The sequence below is a fragment of the Peromyscus leucopus genome, chromosome 2, assembly GCF_004664715.2.
Source record: "Peromyscus leucopus breed LL Stock chromosome 2, UCI_PerLeu_2.1, whole genome shotgun sequence".
Taxonomy (NCBI): Eukaryota; Metazoa; Chordata; class Mammalia; order Rodentia; family Cricetidae; genus Peromyscus; species Peromyscus leucopus.
In genome coordinates, this window is record NC_051064.1 from 32053262 (window position 1) to 32074580 (window position 21319).

The following is a 21319-nucleotide window of genomic DNA, read 5'->3' on the forward strand; positions in this document are numbered from 1 at the left end:
TGGGGTTTTTTTGTTTGTTTGTTTCTGGCTATTATGAATAAAGCCACTATGAACAGAGTTGAGCAAGTGTCTTTATGATAGGATGGCAATATGCCCAAGAGTAATATATCTGAGTCTTGAGGTAGATGGATACACAGATTTCTGAGGAACTTCCATATTGACTTGTATAGTAGTTGTATAAGTTTGTACTCCCACAAGCAGTGGAGGAGTGCTCCCCTTGCTCCCCATATTCACCAATATTAACTCACTTTTGTTATTGATCTTAGTCATTCTGATGAGTGAAAGGTGGAATCTCAACATAGTTTTGATTTGTATTTCTTTGATAAATAAGGATGTTGAATATTTCTTCATTTCTCAGCCATTTGAGATTCCTTTATTGAGAATTCTGTTTAGATCTGGACCCCAGTTTTTAATTGGGCACTCTGGCCTATTAAAGCTTTATAAAATGCACACAGGTCTGAAGTTTTAAGATTCTGAAAACTCCCCAAACAGGATAAAACCACAAAAATCCATGATAAAGAATTATAATCAAACTCTTTCAGAATTAAGGAAATGAAATGACATGCTTCAAATCCTTGTTATGAAACTATGGTAAATGGTAAAGCAAATACTGGTTTGAGGCTTCTGGATCTTACTGTGCTGAAACTATTGTCCCAGTCTCTGATATTTGTCAAGGGCTTTGTAACTGTGTAATTTCAATTATCACTCTTTGACTTGTATCACCAAGTTGAATGATTTTGTATAATTAAGGCAACCCTTTGTTTCCTGCACTGTTCTCAAATGAAATTGGACTGATCTTTAAGTTATTTGTAATATTACCTTCTTATTGACTTTAACTGATTAGTTTTCTTCTAATTGAGACTCAGTTTCTCATCATTTCATCTACAACGAATCCTTCACTAAGAAAGTTGAAGTTAAGTTAAGTCAATGGTTTCCACAGAAAATACCAGTCATTTTTTCTTAGACATAAATATATATATATGGATTTGAAAATACTTATTTTCTATGACAACTTATACTTTCACAAACATTTCTTCTCTATACATCTGTGTAATTATTATTTAAGTTGAGGTACTGTAAATTTGACAAGTTTTTCTAAAGCTTATAATGGAATTTAGAGAAATACAAAAATTTAAACTATTAAAACTCAAGATTACCATGAAATGATTAACTTTAAATGCCAAACTTTCATTAAAAGGTTGTATTATTTAGGAAATGATAAATGTCTTATATCAATGGAAAAGCATTTTATCTGAGAAATAATCAAATTCACAAAGGCACTTTGATACAAGATAGTGTCTTCCAATTTCTATTGCTATGAAGAGACGTGATTACCATTGCACCTCTTGTAAAGAAAAACATTTAACTGGGAATGACTTACATTCAGGGGTTTAATTCATTATCTTAACAGCAGCATACAGGCAGATATGGTGCTGAAGAAAGAGCTGAGAATTTCACATCTTGATCTGCAGATAGTAGAAGCAAGTGTGTCCCACTGAGCATAGTTTGAGCAAAGTACCCTTCAAAGCACATGCCCACAATAGCATTCTTTCTCTATCAAGGCCACACATCCCCAATAGTGCCACTCCCTTTGTGGGCCATTTTCTTTTAAACTACTACTGGTTTGTTTTATTAGTGGCTTTTAAAATATTTTTATTACTTTATTTTATGTGTATGTGTTTTGCCTGTATTGACATGTGTGAAGTGCCTGCAGAGGTGCAAAAGCAAGCAAATGTCAGATCCACTGAAACCATAATTACAATTTTGTGCCACTGTATGGGTGCTGGGAATCAAACCTGGGGACTCAGCAACATCATCTAGTTATGTTCACCACATATCTCCCTTTCTTGTCTAAGATTATCTCAAAATATTGGTTTTCTGGCCTTAGTCTCAGGAATATTTATATTACACAAGTTTCTGTACCAGGATGAAATTGTTGTTTCATTTGTTTGCTTGATTTTTGTTGTTTTAGTTTTTATGTATATGTGTACCCATTGGAGCCAGAAAAAGGTATCAGGTGCCTATAAAACATGCATTCCAGGTATTTGTGAGATGCCTGATGGGATGCTAGGAATTGAACTCAGGTCATCTGCAAGAGCATGTCCTCTTAATGAATGAACCATCATTACACAGAAAATTTTGTTGGTTTGTTTCTTTCTTCAGTGTTGGAAATTGAACACTGAATTGGCTTCTATGCATAGGCTAGGCAAGTTCTTTGCCACTGAGCTACATTATTAGCCCAAGAATAAATTTTAACAAACATTATTAAAACAGTAGATCACAATAATTAGTTTATGCATATTGAAGTTGTCCTGTTTTGTTTTCAGATAAATATATAAACTAATTTCATATATTTGATAAACCTATTTCTGAAGCTAAAGCCTTGAATATCAAGACTTCTTGAGATGAATATAAAAAAAACTGTGATCTCTATTTAAAAATAATTTATAAGACCTAAATTGTGTTTTATACCAAAATCAAACAAGAAAGGAAAAAATTATTAAATGTACTTTACCAAATTCTGAATACCTATTCAATATTTCCAAGAGAACCATTGGGCCTACAAGGCTACAATGGGTACTCGACCACCCTAAGGAGGGAATGTAGGGACAGGAGATACAAAGGAAATACACCAAGTCAAGATTCTGATCAAGGTGCAACTTTATTTTTCTCTAGGAGGGTTTATATAGTTCCTGCAGGGTGGGAGGAGCAAGAAGCTGTCATCTGCATAAGGTGGGTCAAGATAACAGGATGTTTACAGGGTGAAAGGGTCAAGGGCTCTGACTCAACATGCTGACTGTAAAATAACCTAGTTCCTTGTCTTATGGGGGTCTGCATTTTTCCACTAACTAGAGATTCTATCCTTGTCCCTGACACAAGACTAAGGGTTGCAGAGTTTGGCTGACATCTATATGGTGAAGGATTCCCATTATGATTATAATTTTTTCCATACTCAAGAAGAAACTGATATATCTGCTGATAGATATGAGTCATCTTCCCATGTGCAGGCAGGAGATAGATAGCCTCCTGTTCTGCAGACTGGACTTTTCCTTAACTGTTTTACTAAACAGAAGCTGTTTACCTTCCTGTGATCCATTCACAATGATTAGTTTTATATCTTAGCAACTTCAACCCTTTACAGAAAGTCCTTGCCTGTATTCAGCCATAAAGTAGAAGGAAAATGTGCTGTTGTCAAGAAGATGGAGGCAATTGGAGATAATCATATTAAATAAAATACATCAGAGTAGGAAGGACAAACATTGCATATTCTCACTTTTTGAATTCTATATTTTTATGATACATAAAAATTGTATGTGTGTGTATATCATAAGCACATATGTACATATGTAATACATATCACTTCCATTGTCATGTCATATTAACTATATTAGTAAATTTGTAAATTAATTTAGGGTATAAATATTACATATGGCATGGCACTTAAAGTGAGATATTCTTGGGTAATGGATGGAAATATTTGAATAAGAATGATGAGGAAAGAAGATAATGTGGTCCAAATACATGATTTGCTTTCATGAAAATGTGTTTATGAACCCAAACACTATGGCGAATTAATATGTATCAACACAACCTTTATAACTAAAATCCACTGTGATTAAGAGCTGGAGAGATGCCTCAGTGGTTAAGAGCTCTGGTTGCTCTTCCCGTGTACCTAAGTTAAGTACTCCGCACCCAAATGGTGTCTATCAACTGTCTGTAACTCCAGATCTGGAGGATCCAACATGTTCTTTAGGCTTCCACAGGAACAGCATGAATATGATAACAGGTAAAACACCCACACACATAAAATACAAATTATTCTAAAAGCTAAATAAAACCAATATTATTATATAAAAGTTACTCGATGCTGAAGAATTTGAAAAAAGACTTTATTAGAAAGGAAAATCAAACTAAAAACAATTGTGTCAAATTAGCATATGAAAATATATTCAGTTTAGGGAAATATAATATTAACCTTTCTTAATATCATCAAGAGTGGCAATGCCAAGTGGTACTGAGATCTGGAACAGCAATTCACTGTTTTGAAGCCTGTATGAAAGTGGAGGCTACTTTGGCAACTAATTAAAAATATATCTAGCTTAGGGAATAACAATAGTAGTCCAGGGACTTAATAAAGTAAATTGAAAATTTATTTCCACAAATAAGTCTGTGCATAGAGTGACATTTTATGTTTTCCTCAAAAATTAGAACCAAGGAACCCTCATCTCCGGTGAGAAGGCACAAGGTCTAGAGCTTCCACATATGAAAGAAATTTTCCCATGATGAAATCACACAGACTGATGGACACCATGAAAGGAACTCAGATGCATTCTCACTAAGAAAGCTGCCATGTTTTAGAAGTGCCCTCTTTCTCCCTACATATTTGAAAATGCAAAACTATGGCTCAGGAGATAGCTTAGTGAATTTTGATTCCAAGAATCCAGGTAAAATCCTGGTCCAGTAGTCCATGTGTATAAACATAGCAATGTGTGTGTGGTGGGGGAGGGAGAGATTGTTTTAAATAATAATCTTGGTGATGTTACAGAGCCATATTCATTTATCAAAACTCAACTTATTTTGAAACAAAAGCTTTAATTAAAGTTCTTTATAACATTTGCCTCTTTCAAATACATGTATACCTCCACCTTTGTTTATATCTCCTTCTCTTTGGAAAAGCATAAATTCCAAGAAGCAAATATATTATAGTTGTTAATCAAGATAAAAGCTATTAGAAACAAATTGAACATCTATATCATATGCTTGTTTCTCAAGTCCCAGGCATGACAGTTTATAAGAGCCACAGGTGGTAGATAACTACAAAGAAACCCTTTACCTAACACAACAGGATGGTAGCACATATGAACTCACAAGGACTGTGACACCATGTACAACTTTACCCCTATCTGAGGAGCTATTTACAATTAACAGATGATGGGACAGATAGAATCAGTTTTCTTTAAGGGTAGAATCCTTGTAGGTCAATCATGCTCCAGGAGATTGTCACTCTGGCCCCTTCCCCCAAAAATGATGACTTCGTTGAGAGGTGGCAGTGGATCATGGAGGAGTTGAAAAGAGAGGCTGAATATGATAAAAATATAGTGTAAGCAATCCTTAAAGATTAATAAAATACTTTTAAAAGATAGCATATATATTATGTTAATTTTATTCATATATTTTCTCTGAATAACTGTTTCCCATTGCATTTCTTAAAATCCTGGAGTATTTTGTTGTTATATTAATTACAATTAATATTTGCTGCACTAGGGAGAGAACCAATGACATTATTCATGCTAGATCAGCACTGCACTGATAAATTACTACACCAACCCAATTGTTTTTATAAAGATACTTGATGCACTTGTTTGTATATCAACTTAAAATTCTTCATTTACTTCTGTTTGGACAATGATGGATTGAGCAACATTCATCTAAAATGGATTCTGTTTATTTTAGTGGTATTAAGACTTACTACTTCTTTTTCTTTGTATTCACTTCAGTTATTGGAATTATACATGATGGGTATTTACTATTTTTTTATGGATATCTAAATTTCTTCCTGGTTTTTAAACTGAAAAAGATGGAACAACAGCAACAAGCTGTAAAGGTTTTAGAGTTCATTTAGTAACAAGGACAATATGACCATTGGGATTGTTTGGAAGAGATTCTTGTGAGCATGCTCTTATGATGCTGTGATCACATGAATAACAATTATGGCTTTAAGGAAAGGCACATTATACCTCAGTAATTGCTCCTCAATTATTAGTGATAAGATAATGATGTCTTTGGCCTAGATTCTCAATATAGATGCTGTTCTTAATGGACCACTATATAGATATCAAAGTTGTCATGCTTTCAAAAGCTGCAACTTTTTGGTTGGTTAAGTAATTTCACAAACAGCACCTTCCTTATGTCTCTGCTGTCTTTCAGAGGTCAGACACCAAATGTTTATGAATATTAATGAGCCAGAACAGATTGTGTTTCTGGTTTGTACTTCTAGTAGAGAGATCAGATTTTCCCTTTCACATTCAACTTCATTCTGTCAGGATTATAGATTAAATTTCTTTGAAACTTACAGATCAAAGCCAGAAAAAATGATACAAAATTGGAAGTAGTAAAAGCTTCTATTTTTATTTTTTATTATGCTTCATTAAAAAAGGTTTTTCTGTTTGCTTTATTTTTGCAATAATTCATTGATGAACTCAAAGAGAGAGTGGCAAGTTGTCACAGATCTGAATTTACATTTTAGAAATATACACCAAACATTTAAATAGGAAATAAAGATATTTACATTTTTTCTTTCTATGTCACTACATTGTAATATGTATAAAATATATAACATTTATAATATTTTATTTATCATTAAGGGTAAGCTATAATATAAAGTGACATGAATTTAAGTATTAAGGAGTCAGAACAAAATATCATCAATGATTGTAGAGATACTCATCAAGAGAGTCCTTAAGCTCATGAGCAATACCTACAGGAGTGAAATGTTTATCATTAAGTTGGAACATGGACACTTACCTTGCAGAGTTAAGTATAAGCTTGTCTTTAGATTGGGAACACTTCTCCACACTTCTGGTTTGAAACAGTGAAGTAAAGTGATTGCTAAGAATCAGTTTTCTTCAGTGATAAACCAAGCTTCAATCATGTCAGCATTCTACATGGACAATACTATGAACAATCTTTGTCACCATAAATAAGGGATATGTGGATTCATCAGCTAATGTGTCCAGAAGAAAACCACACTGTCTATATGGAAATGTTTTCTCTGTCTGCCAATATTGACTTGGCATTAATTGTCTTTCTTCTTTCTGGGTGAGTTTTATGATCAGTGGCTTTAAAACAAGTCAGTTCATGCCTGAAATATGGGTGAGAAATTATTAGCTCATCCCACTCTTTAAAAATAAGATTAGATGGGAAGTATTGGGGATTTATTGTACTTAAACCATCAATTAAGGTGTTTTTGAAGTTGCACTATAAGAAATTCAAATGCCCCTGCTTTAATGTATTTCAGTTCAGTTGATTTGTTATTTTTATCACATAAAAGACCTTCTTATCTTAGCAGTTTTCAAATGATTTTAAACTCCTGTTTCTAACTCACAATAACTACATTTCTCTTTAAGCTTGTACACTTTAATATGCCCTTTAATTTCTCCTCAAATACATATATATGAGTACACATCCATCAAGGCACTAGAGGATTAACACATCATTAAGCATTCTCATATGTGTTTAATACACAAACGGGTTTTTGAAAAAAAAATTCTATATCTGAACCTAAGTTGCTGTGAAACTGAAATCTGTGTTTTGATTAATTTCCAGACTTTCTCATTCAAGTAGTCCAAGCCACAACAGCAAATAACAATGCTTAATAACAGTATAAAGAAAGCATAAAACACTACCTGTTAAACTGATGAAAATCAGAACAGAATTTTCCTAATTGCTGCTTGGGCCACTAATCGTGTTAAACAACAATTTCAGCATGGTGCTATTTTAATCAATGTTATAAAAAGTAACAATACTAAGGTTGTTTCAATATGTTTTAATTCAAGCAACACTTTATTGCTGAATTCAAATTATGCTATATATGTATGTGAAACATTTTCTTTCATTATAATTAATCTCAGCATTTTATACTTGTCTCTATACATTTATGTGTCTGTACTCAGAGATTTCATCTCGTACATTTGCTGTTTTCTTCAATGTGAGCACTGGTAGAATATTTGATGTAACAACAAAAAGGACATTTTTGCATGTTTAAATGAACTTTGTAAAATCTACTTTTTTAAAAATGTGGTGTATGTATGTCTATGTAACACACGCATGTTTAGCTACTGACTTCAAAAGAAGGCATCAAAACCCTTGGAGTTTCAGTTACAGATGGTTGTGAGTCACGGTATGGGTGCTGGAACCAAACCCAAGTTCTGAAAGAGCAATAATAGCCCTTAACCACTAAGTCATCTCTCCAGTCCCCTAAAATATGTTAAATGACTACAGAAGACCTCTGTATGGTTTTAAATCCCAGGCTATTTCTAATTTATTTTACTTTTAGATGACAGACACATTTCACATGCACTACAGAACAGGTCATCCAACCTGTGGCTGCTCCATGCTCAATAGCAGAGGTTTCAGAAGAGATAGTAAGGTTTGTCAGTCTTTACTCTTTCGACTTTATGGTAGAAAGTCAGAACACAGATTTTGGTGATATTCAAATTTTACAATAGCTTTTATGTTTGGTGGATATAGTAAGCATTGAAATTTATTATAAAGACTGAATTTGTAAACATTTATTATTAATTTTTCCATTCCTCTGGAAAGTCATCTAAGACCTAACCTTACATTTTTCAGATCTTATTATGAGATTTCACTTGACCTGATGCAAAATTAATCAATATTTCTAATGATTATGAAAATTGCTTACTACTTGTTGACTTTACTTTCATGGACATATGTTCCTCTATACAAATACTTTTGTTTTCTTCTCAAGTCTTATGTGGGATTTTCTTATATTTAAGGAAACAATATTGAACTGCCTATTAGAAACTTGGTCATTTAAAAAGGGATAGAAAAATGTTCAATTGTAATGTGTACAAGTAAAAATATACTTTTTATTTACCTTTCAATAAGTAGCCAGTTGTTTAAAAAAAGACACCTAGAGAGCCTTAGATGAGGACCAGAGAATGCTTCCTGCTTTGTATGACTACCAAGATCAGATTCTAAGCTGAGATTATATACCTCCACACTGCAAATTTCTGTCCTTTCACTTTTCTAATGCTAACACAAGCTAACTACAGTGGCCTAATCATTTGAAACTACTTGATCACTCTCCATGGCATTCTATGGCATATATTTTGAATTTTGTTTTTAAATCTCACTTAATTTACTCACAAATATACTCAAATAATAACATCACCAGCTCTCAAAAGGTCTGTGGCTACTTTTCAGCAACTTTTCAATTCTTGATTAAATAGAAAAGGATTGCAAAGTCTTATTTCTTACATAGGATTTGTTGATATGATTTTCTTTGCAAGAGTTTTGGTTCACTTAAATTTATGAAAGTTTAGTTTGTTCATAAATCTCATTAGGCAAAAAATAAGAATAAATGTATTTAAATGAAGAACAGGAGAGTCATGAGTATTTTGGTCATTCATGACTAGTACCATTTGCTAATATAAAATATTTTTGTAACATTCACCCAAGAAAAAATGTTTAATTTCCTAGTGTGTTATCACAGGCCAATGTAATTGTCTTTGTTTATTCTGCATAATATTTAAAATCAGGTAAACAGAACTGGAGTGCTCATGTGGAACCATAGGATGGGAACACAGGGAGTAACTCATATGGATAAGTTAAGGTACTTCTGTTTTTGATGTCTTAACTTCATTATTTTTTTTTGCACGCTACTTGCCTTGCTTTCACTTTTTTTTTTAAACTTCTTTACACTCTTAATACAATGATATGGCATTGGTTCATGATTTTGGCCCACTATGCATTTGTCATACAAAATAATCTAAAATAGAGAAATAACCATTTAACTGGCATTTTTATTTATAGGTAGCTTACAACTTTATGTTATTTACATACTCTACACCAAACATTTGTAACCATACATATGGTCATCTATGTCCTGATAAAGATCAGAGGAGAAAGAATAGGCTGCTCTGCCTATCCAGCATTGTTTGCAGATGCCTTACAGGGTAAGATATGCTGCAGAATCTTCCTGACCTTCTTCTGCTGGGGTTGTAGTCTTACTTCATTCACTGTTGACTTGGTGAAAGTGTGGTATCCCCAGGGTGGAAGTGAGGAGTGACCCTGAGGACTCTACGGTAGAACTCAGCATGTTAAGCCACATGCTTTGCTTTGCTTGTAGAAGCAGAGCTGGCAGCAGTAGAAGCAGCAGCCTTATTACCTAAAAATAGAGGGTCCAAACAAGCTACTTTGGCAGCAAAAAATGAATGAATACAGTGAAGAACAGAAAATAAATTTGAAAATTCCAACTCCTGAAAGGAAAAGAGAAATAAATAAATGAGGGGAAAATTAATTTTTTCACAATATTGTCAAGAAGTGGCCATTTTTATGTGTAACAAACATCTGGAATCAAGAATATATAATGTATAAAATTACAGTACTCTCATCGACATTATAATGCTAAGAAGATTAAAGTCTGATGTGATATCTCAGTAAAACCCCCCACTCTATCCCCTACAGACAAAGAGAAGCTTAAACCAGGATTCCTAAGTGTAGATAAGAACTTAGACCCCTTTTCCCCAGGTGGCTGTATCTGCTACAGGACCTTTGGAAAACACAGAGTCAGGATATTCGACAAAAGACTAAAAAAAGGGAGGCAGGTTAAAATAAATTATATGGTCTGTGCCTTTAAGAACTGGCCTCACAAAGAAACCTCCCTGTTGTGAGTGAGAGATTTGGAAGAGCCTCCCTGGAGGCTTGTAAACTTAGAATACACCTTACTTTTGCATTCTGTACCTAAAGTCTCCAGTGGCGGCTTTAGGGACTCGATCTAGGCACAACAAGACCCTCACTCTATTGTCTCAAAAAGGGGGCCTTAGACAAAGATATCTCAATATAGATAGACCCAGGCCAGTTTCAAGTGCCCAGAAATGATGGGGCCAGCCCCAGGAACTCAAAAGAACAAAGTCAGGATGTCTGATGGTAACTAATTAACCACGAGATGCCCCTCTCCGGAGATAACATGACCAGACCCTGGAGATGAGATGTAAAACTCCTGACAGGGCAAACAGATAAGCTAGAATAAGATAAAGTCCAGGCCCGGGAAAAACTGTACCAATCAATGATGGACCCGTACTAACCCCCTCCCCTCTAAGAAATTTTATGGGTTTTGCCTATAAAAACTAACTTCCCCAAGAAAGTGTAACTCTTCCCTGCCTCACTTGAGATGGCTTGAGATGAGTTCCCTGTCATGACTTGCAGCAGAAGTAAACCTTGCTTTTGCATTCTGGTATGCTCATCCTTGGTGGTCTCTCTGGGGGTTACGATCTGGGCACAACACCTGATTAATAGATTTATATGCTTAATAAACTTGATATGCAGATTATTTATCATTGCAATGATGATAACTTTTTTTTTTTTTTTTTTGGTTTTTCAAGACAGGGTTTCTCTGTGTAGCTTTGCGCCTTTCCTGGGACTCACTTGGTAGCCCAAGCTGGCCTCGAACTCACAGAGATCCGCCTGGCTCTGCCTCCCGAGTGTTGGGATTAAAGGCGTGCACCACCACTGCCCGGCCAACAATGATGATAACTTACATGTAGTAAAACACTGAAATTAATGATGTGCTGGGAACTGCAGGGTTATACAGTAGGGATTCAGCCATCATTGATAAAGGTCAACTTATCAGAACAAAGGGTCCTGGTAAAGGACTGAACCATCATGCAAAGTGAGTTGGAGTTATTGCCTTTTGAATGAATTCTTGCTGCAGAAGTCATAGCTTATTCCCATCTGTTACAATTTGCAGTTCATTTCCCATGATTTAAAAGTCTTTAATGATCTATTGGGTACAATTTCCTCTATGCATTTGGGCTATATTGATAACATTCCCTAACTATGTGTGCAAAGAGTCACATAGTCAAAAAATCTGCTTCCCACAACAAGGAATTTGTTTCTTTCTCCAATGTAAATGTAGAGATCTGCCTTCCTGCGGTTACCTTTATTGGCAGGCATTTGGTCAGTGTTAAGTGTCTGGGCCAAAGTGTCTCACCTGAGACATTTCCAGACACACCAAGGACACACAGTTACTACGTGTCTGAAAATGTTGATTCATAGACACTTAGACAGATAGAGGACAAGCGTGCCCTGGTTTTTACCTCACCTATAGATAAGAGTAGTGATGAACTAAACTAACCTTGCACTAAAAGTTTCTTAACTTCTTGTACTTACTACCACTTGGGTTTATTGACACAAGATTTAGCTTTGAAATTTATTGCTTGAATTTACCTTGAGAAAATAATGAGAAAGGTAATCAGCTTCTTGCTCTTTCCCAAAGGAAAGTCAACTTTTCCACAGACCTGCTGAAGACCTATGCTGATTCAGCCATAGCAGCTGGAAGGTGCCAGGTTATATTTCTTGTGCAAATTAAGCTTAAATTCTCTCTTTGTTCTACATCCTTAAGCACTAGGTGTAATCTTTAAGATCTGAGACTTTCTTTTAAGCGAGCCAACACTGGTGAAAACTGCACCACTATTTACACAAGTTGTCTAGTTATCCAGAATGCTAACCCTGCCCACTAGGAAGTGGTTCCTGGAGAAAAAGACAGGTTTTTTTAATCTTATTTATAACTTTTACTGATTATAAACCTTTAGCTTATTACTTAGCCACACTTAGGAATGTATTTTAAGCACACAAATTCTCCTCTTAGATTCCCTTGCTGATTTAACCTCTAGTTGACCTCATCAAGGAGCCTTCACTAACCAATTCCCATTTTGTGCTGTAAATTAAAGCTGACATTTATTGCTTTGTGTGTGAATCTTACCTGCCTTGGTGACCCTGAGAAATTCAAGTCTTGAATTGCATTGTTCAAAGAATTACAGTTGTAAATGTTTATAAGCAGACACCACCCTCACTGTAAAGGTGGGATTTTTTAGAACAATAAAGAGACACAGATAGAAAGAACACGGTGAGAGCAGATTCATCCCTCAGATAATAGTTCCTCTGCTTATGAAGTGTCTCCTTTTACCCTGAGAGAAAGTCTTTGAGACTGACTCTTAAAGGCTTTTGTTTATGATGCATATTCTTTGTTATTTAAATACATATTTCTGATGAAGGATGAAGAACTATAACTAATTTACATTCTGTCCTTGATATTTGCAAATTATACAGTGATATTCAACCTATTAGAACAGATTATAATACATCAGAGAACTGCTAAAGAAAATTAACAGGCATAGTGTATTTTCTTGGGCTTTGCAATAGGAACATAATAGCGTTCATCTAGTGTCTCAACAGTTGTCTTTAATCCTTTAATAGTTCATAGTCAGATTAGTATAGTGACATTTCTGATACTAGTAAAAAAACACTCACTTCATTATTTTAATTACCCAAAACATTTCCACCAAGGAAGTCTTTTTTTAAATTCTGTCATAATTATCTAAGGTTTACTTTATTTAAATTAAAAATTTAATTAAAATATTGTTATATCATTTCTTCTTCCCTTTTTTCTCCTCTGTGCAATGCCTAACATGTCCTCTCCCCCAACTCTCTCCATACCATCTACCCCATTACATCCATGCCTCTTAAATCTATGGCCTCATTGACTCTTATTTTGTATAATAGTATATATTAAATATATTTATATATTATAGTATTATTATTAATGGAATCAATTATAATTCATCTAAATGAACTCAGCAAGAAACATACACACATATATAATATATTATATATTAAATAGTATATATTATACATAAAAGGATATATTATATTAATACATAATATATTAATAACATACTATATTATATATTTTTATAATATATTTATATATTTTCTATATTTATATATATTTATAAGTTTGTTTGTGTCTTGCATAATTAATTTAGATAATTTTGAATGTCATTGAACACAAATATTAAAGCAATGTTTCTCAAAATTACTTCTATTAAGTTTTAGATTATAACTTGTTTGTCAAACTCTCCAATTACCTAAATATTGAGGCATTTAAAGTAAGATCAAAGTTTTTAATTATTCTTTTCACCTTGTTACTTATTTTTCAAATAATTTGAGTGATGTTGATTAAGACCTTACAATTTTATTTTACCAATTTGGGGTTTGTAGTGGATTATAGGAAGAAACAGATACTTCGAAGAGATTGTAGAAGACTGATGGATCCTGGTTTGGCGTTAACTCAATATCACCTCCTCAGTCTTCTGCATCCATGATCAGCTCTTGCAGCCATGGCAATTCCTAGAGCTTCCTTGTTCATACTTGTATGAATTCATAGAGGATAGTCTTTCCCCCCTACCCATTTATCATGCTTCTGAGACTTCCATTTCCAAATATCCATGGGCTTTTTATGTTGTTCTCTTATAACATAGCTTTCTTGACATTTTTTTCTCCATGAACCTTACTAAGTAAAACCTACTTTCAAAATTTAAGTATTTGGTCATTCATTAAATATTAAATGAAAGAAAAAATTCATTAAATTATTTAATTCATTTAATTATTTAATTCATTAAATAATAAATGAAAGAAATGAAAGAAAAAAACCACTTGATTATATCATTAATTACAGAATAGGCCTTCGGCAGAACCCAACATGCCTTCATGATAAAAGTCCTAGAGAGATTAGGGAAACAATGGACATTCCTACATATAATAAAGGCATTTTACAGCAAGTCTATAGCCAACATCAAATTAAATGAATAGAAACTCAAACAATTTCACTAAAATCCTAAACAAGTCAACATTGTCCTCTTTTTCCATATCTATTCCATATAGTACCTCGAAGTTTTAGCTAGAGCAATAAGGCAACTGATATAAATCAAGGAGATAAAAATTGAAAAGGAAGAAATCAATGTATCTTATTTGCAGATGATATGATAGTATAAATAAAAGATCCTAAAAATTCCATCAGCAAAATCTTACAACTGAGAAGTGGTTGGATATGAATGAACTAAAAAAAGAAAATCGGTAGCCCTGTTATATACAAATGACACATGGACTGAGGAAGAAATCAGGGAAACAAAAACTTTCATCATAGCTCTAATCATATATATGTCTTGGGGGTAACTCCAAACAAGCAAGTGAAAGATTTGTATGATAAAACAAGTCTTTGAGGAAAGAAATTGAAGAAGATATCATAAGATGTAAAGACTTTCCATGCTCATGGATCAGAAGGATTTTTAACATAGTTAAAATGACCATCGTATCAAAAGCAGTCTACATATTTAGGACAATCACCATCAAAATTCTAACACAATTCTATACAGATTTTGAAAGGACTATTTTCAACTTTGTATGGAAAAAAAAAACCCCAGGATAACCAAAATAATCCTCAACAATAAAATAAGTGCTGTAGGTATCACCATAAAAAATTTTAAGCTCTACTACATACAGTGATATAGTAATAAGAATTGCATATTATTTGCATAAAAGCAGACACATTGATCAATGGGATTGAATTGAATACCCAGACACAAACCCAAATACATGTGCATACCTCACATTTGATAAAGAAGCCATTAATACACACTGGAAAAAAGAAAGTATCTTCAACAAATAGTGCTGCTCAAACTGGAAACTGGATGTCTATAAGTTGAAGAGTGGGAATAGATCAATATTCATCACTCTGCACAAAACCCAAGTCCAAATGGGTGAAAGACCTCAACATAAACCAGATACACTGGAATGGATAGAAGAGAAAGTGTGGAATAGCATTGAAAGCATTGACGCAGGAGACAACTTTCTGAATAGGACACTGAATATCACTGATAACATAGGCACTAAGATCAATAAGTAATTAACGGGACCTCGTGAAATGAAAAACTGGAAGGCAAGGAACACCATCAATTAGATAAAGAGGCAGCCTACACAATGGGAAAAGGTTTTTACCAACTCAACATCTGAAAGAGAACTAATATTTGTAATATATAGAGAACTCAGGAGCTATATATTGAAAATTCAATTCAATAAAAATTTGGGGTACAGATCAAGAGAATTCTCAACAGAAGAATCTTAAATGGCTGAGAAACATTTAGAGAAATGTTCAACATTCTTAGCTGCCATGTAAATGCAAATCAAAATTACTTTGAGATTCCATTTTGTAAATGTCAGAGGAGTTATGATCAATAACTTAATGATAGGTGATTCTAGAGAGGATATGGAGCAAAGAGAACATTCCTCCATTGATGATGGGAATGTAACCTTGTACAGCCACTTTGGAAATCAATATAAAGATTCCTCAGAAAATTAGGATTGTCCCATACTAGGAAATGTGGAGCTATTGTGAGAAATGAGTGAGATTAGGGACTGAAGACACAGGATTGCATATTTTATGTGATCTCTGAGAACAGAGAAGATATGAAAGTAACCATGGAGCCACTAACTTTTGTGACTGGTATTGGCAGACGTTTGAGATAGTGGGACACCAGACTCCACCATTTAACATTTCTTTCCTTCCTTTTAGGTCATAATACTCAGGTGAATTTTTCCAAAATCCTGAAATTAACTATGTGATTTAAATGGAATAAGAACAGAAATGAAGTATGTGTCTTCAGGAAAGGAGGTGTTCTCCCAGCTCTTGGCCTTCATCATAGCAACTAGACACAAATTGTTTACCTAGTTCTCACACTGTCAGAGCTAGGTTTAAATCCCATGTTATTAGGCTTCCTAGCCTGAGCCAGAAAGTACTTCTTATCCATCATTTTATCACATTCTTTCTCACACCAGAAGCCCATACTGGAAGTCATTAGGAGGAATTAACATACATAGAGTAGTATCTTCTGCAGTAGTGGCTAGGTGCATTTTGGTCCACCCTGGAATACTTCAGGGAGTTAGAAATGTTTAAAATTATTTTGACATGAAGAAACTGTCAATCCCAAATATTTGGTACTTTTTTTTTTTCTGGAGCTTAGTTTTAAGGCAGGAGAATAGGGTCGGAGTGTGTGAAGTCAAGCCAGCCATGCACAAAATTAGCACACTAGAAAAGTAGTTGGCAAAAAGGAAAAAAGAACAATGACATCATGAGGTTTGCAGGCAAATGGATGGATCTAGAAAAAAAATCATCCTGAGTGAGGTTACCCAGACTCAGAAAGACAAATATGGTATGTATTCACTCATAGGAGGATACTAGAGGTGGAACAAGGATGACTGGACTGCTACTCACATCACCAGTGAGGCTACCTGGAAAACAGGACCCCAAGAAAGACACGGGGATCACCCAATGATGGAGAAATGGATGAGATCTACATGAACAGCCTGGACATGAGTGGGAGCAATGAATGGCGAGGGTCGAGGGAAAGAGAGCGGGAGATCCCAGCTGGATCAAGAACAGAGAGCAAGAACAAGGAATAGGAGACCATGGTAAATGAAGACCACATGAGAAAAGGAAGAAACAAAGTGCCAAAGAGGCCCACAGAAATCCACAAAGATAACCCCACAAAAGACTGCTGGCAATGGCCGAGAGACAGCCGGGACTGACCTACTCTGGTGATGGGATGGCCAAACACCCTAATAGTTGTGCCAGAAACCCCATCCAAGGACTGAGGAATCTGGGTGCAGACATCCACGGCTGGGCCCCGGGTGGAGCACTGGGAGTCTAATTAGTGAGAAAGAGGAGGGTTTATATGAGCGAGAATTGTTGAAACCAAGGTTGGATAAAGCACAGGGACAAATAGCCAAACAAATGGAAACACATGAACTATGAACCAAAGGCTGAGGGGCCCCCAACTGGATCAGGCCCTCTGAATAGGTGAGACAGTTAATTGGCTTGATCTGTTTGGGAGGCATCTAGGCAGTGGTACCAGGTCCTGGGCTCGCTGCATGAGATAGTTGTTTGAAACCTGGGACTTATACAGGGACTCTTGGCTCAGTCTGGGAGGAGGGGACTGGACCTGCCTGAACTGAGTCTATCAGGTCGATCTCAGTCCTCGGGGGTGGCCTTGATCTGGAGGTGGTGGGAATGGGGGGTGAGCTGGGGCGAAGGGGAGGGGGACAGGAAGGGGGAGAACAAGGAAATCTGTGGCTGTTATGTAGAACTGAATAGTATTGTAAAATAAAATAAAATGAAATAAAATAAAATAAAATAAAATAAAATAAAATAGAAGTCTGGATAACGCCAGCCAAGGCTGAGCATGTCTGGCTTAAAGCCAAGGATGAGCACATCTGGATAAGAGCTCTGGCACAGGGGTACTGAGTGTCTGGAGGTGACCTAAAGGCTCATCATAATGCTAATATGTACACCACTCAGTACAGTTTTAAGATACTAATGAGATATGCAATGAATTAAGTTATACTTAGAAAACCATGTAACAGAGAAAACCTGAGAAAGTCCATGGTATTCAATGAGCCCAAAACCCATACTGTGTGACACAAGAGCCCCCACACTTTGTACAGTGGGGTCACAGATGCTAAGGCTATTTCTTTACTCTGGTCTGTTTACTACCTTGGAAGTGCATCTTTTTCTAATGAAGTTCCCCTTTTTCTGCTGTATCTGCGTGGTTCTGTTAAACCTTTTGTTTCAGGATATAGAAACCTGTAACTTGCCTGGAGTTGCACAGTGTTTTATGCATTTGGTTCTCATGACCTTTCAGAGCTATCTGTTCTCATTTATCCTTGAAACTGACCATTAGAACTATTAAACGAATGACCACGTACCAAAAAGAAGAGCTAGTAGTGAATATCTAGACCAGACTCATACCTCAATGACTCTGAGAAAATTATCTGGAAATATGTTATAATTACCCGTTCTTCCAGTGATTTCAGAATATTGTTGTTCAGAAGGAGCTATGTATGTTTTTCTATAAATGTATATTCAGTTTGCATCTATTGTGCATCCCTACTTAGGAAACTATATTTTAAAATTTCAAGAGACTTTTCCTTCTCTAAATAAAGCAGGTATGCAGTTAGAAACTGAAAATATAAATTAATGAGAAGAATAGTTGTCTAAATAATCAGAGCACAGTAGATTAGTCTTGTTTGTAAGATATTGTAAGATCTCTCAATACATGCTTGAAAAAAATCACAAATCAGTCTGAATTAAGCAAGTACTGTTTTTCTCATATATATTCATACATATATATGTTAAAGTTAAGTTTATAAATTAAAGTAGTAAGTTTACAAAAACAGAATTAATAGAAGAGACATGGAACACCACCACATCTTTAGTGTTAGCGCTTGCTGTAGATGGCAGCAAACATGAAGACCAATGATCCAAAGGATAGGAAACAGTATACAGTGTGCTCTGTGCTGATTGTGACTCACAGTATTTTGTTTATAGTTACAATTGACCAGGGTGAGGAAGGCCCAGTATTTTTGGGTGGTTATATGTCAAAGAAACAGAGAGTAGGGCAGACAGATGAGTACTGTAGTTCCCATCTTTGCCTTCATGAATTTACTGTGAGCTTCAGGGGACTTACTGGATTTTCAGAAGGAAATATTGTGAGTTAATACATAAAAAGAATTAATGTAATATTTTAGAATAGAGTGACTCATAAATAAAAGTTTCTTAGCATTAAGAATTCCTTACTTATTCTTATGTATAAGGGAATTTTGTCTGTGTGTATGTGTCTCTACCTTATGTATGCGTGGTGCTGGAGATGTCTGAAGAGGGTGTCCAATCTCATGAAATTGGGCTTGCAGATGATTGTGAGCCATCATGTGCCTGCTGAGCATGAAACTTGGGTCATCTAGAGGAGCAGTGAGTACACTTAACTACAGGAGCAATCTTTCTAGCCCCTCTTTATGAATTCTTAATCAAAAAAAGAAGAATCCTGTTATTTGGGACTTCTGTATTGGAAAGGAGGCTGACTTCTTTCTCTGAGCACATGGATTGTCAAATATAAACCCATGGGTCTACATTCATCAGAGGTGAAAAGAAATGGGCTTATTACTCTATACCCTGTGGATACTCATTTACACTCTTTTGGTTTTTGTGTGCAAATGGATGGTACTGTAATTTAAGGTCTTGACCTTCCTTTATACTTCAAAAATTGTAGAATTTAAAACTACATTATGGTCTAGGAGCAATGTTTTCCATATAGAAATCACATTCATTAATTTTTGCTTTTTCATCAAAGGACATACATGTATACTTATGCTTTTTCTAATTTCTTCCCTCCAAATTTGCTAAAATAAAATGTTTTATTTATATATATATATTTAAATGTATTTATAATATATTTATACATTTAAAATATTTAATGATAATAATTCATTAAAAGTGCTGTACCTTTTGAAATACTCAAGAAACAGCCAATGGCTGATTAGAATATTTAGTATGGGTACTCCCTTTATAAATGATGATTCATGGTATAAGAAAGGCAGGCCCCAGTTTCTCATTTACCTCAGCTAGTACACAATTTAAAATCCATGAATTTTTTTCCTGAAATCTATTGCTTTTTATAATACTATTTCCTATAGGTTAATAAAATCATAGAACATGAAATCGTGGATGAGAGGTTTCATGTGTGCAGATTGCTTCAATGATGTGCTAGAGTACTCAAATATGCAGACAACTATTGAGAACATATTCCTAGGAAAAGTAGAAGTATGGAATCTAATACAGAAGGTTATAGTCCTGTACCACTACTTACATGACAGTTGTGACATGTTATTGACACAGAGAGTGATGCATATGGGGCCAGTAACAAGTTCTTCATTCTATATATACCCTTATATTCACCATAGACTTATCTGTCTTTGTGAGTGCTGATAGTATATGATTATGTCAGTGTACTGTTTTTCTGTAAATTAAATTTTCAGGTAATATGACCACAATCTTGATTCCAATATGTTTAAAAAGAAAACAGAAATTTAATAAATTACAAGGGATTCCACTCCATGGAACCCAATTAAGTTTTTGAGGACTTGTCAAAAAGGTCCTGATAAGCTTAATGAGGCTTGGAAAACATGGGGGAAATTTGTTATGTTTTTAAGTAATGAAATGAGGGTGCATGAGCTTGTGCTTTTAGAAAAAAAATCTAGTGAACTTTTCCATGGTGATGTATTTCACACAACTCAAAACAAAACAAAGAAACAAAGTTCACTCATGTCCTTGTAGGCCCAAACAAATTCCCTTAAATATTTCTTAAATTTCTCACAAACAAAGTGTTAAACAGTATTCATAGCTTTTAATACAATGACATAAAAGTCAATTGATCAGTGTCTCCAACCAAACATGTTTCTTCCATGTTTACAAATAATTCAATAACATGAGAAAAAATCATTCACCTTGATTAAGTTGAAATGTAGGGATATTTCATTTTACACAGTAAGAAACAAAACCTTACAATCATATGTGATTTGGAATAGGAAAAATGGCAAAAGTAAACATTCATTCATAATAAGCTGTCTCAATCTATTACTAAAGGAATATATACCTCAACAAAATGGAAAAAAAGAGGTGACAAGGTAGCAACTAACACTCTGGTCAATGGGGTCAGTGGAAAGCATGAAGACCATTACTAAGGCAGCAATGTCTATGTCTACCATATCATTTTATACTCAGGTGTCACTTCCTGCCAAAAACATTTATTTAAAACAAAGACATGAAGATATCCAGATAGTGCAGGAAGAAATGAATTTTTTGTTGTTTGCTGACAAAATGATCTTATAAGAAAAGAAATCCCAG

General features: G+C 34.7%; 1 protein-coding gene across 11 annotated transcripts in view; it reads right to left on the bottom strand.

Moving 5' to 3' along the window:
* Positions 1 to 6320: 6320 nt before the first annotated feature.
* Positions 6321 to 21319, bottom strand: part of Sntg1 (syntrophin gamma 1) — a 741147-nt gene continuing 726148 nt past the window's right edge. For 9 of the 11 annotated variants that reach the window (XM_028855136.2, XM_028855144.2, XM_028855146.2 and 6 more), the window contains one exon: positions 6322 to 10004. In XM_028855136.2, coding sequence (XP_028710969.1) covers positions 9846 to 10004 — 159 coding nt within the window. In that variant the 3' untranslated portion in view covers positions 6322 to 9845. Of the gene's footprint in view, positions 10005 to 21319 lie in introns of all 11 variants that reach the window. The other 2 variants (XM_028855148.2, XM_028855149.2) reach the window with 2 other exon arrangements.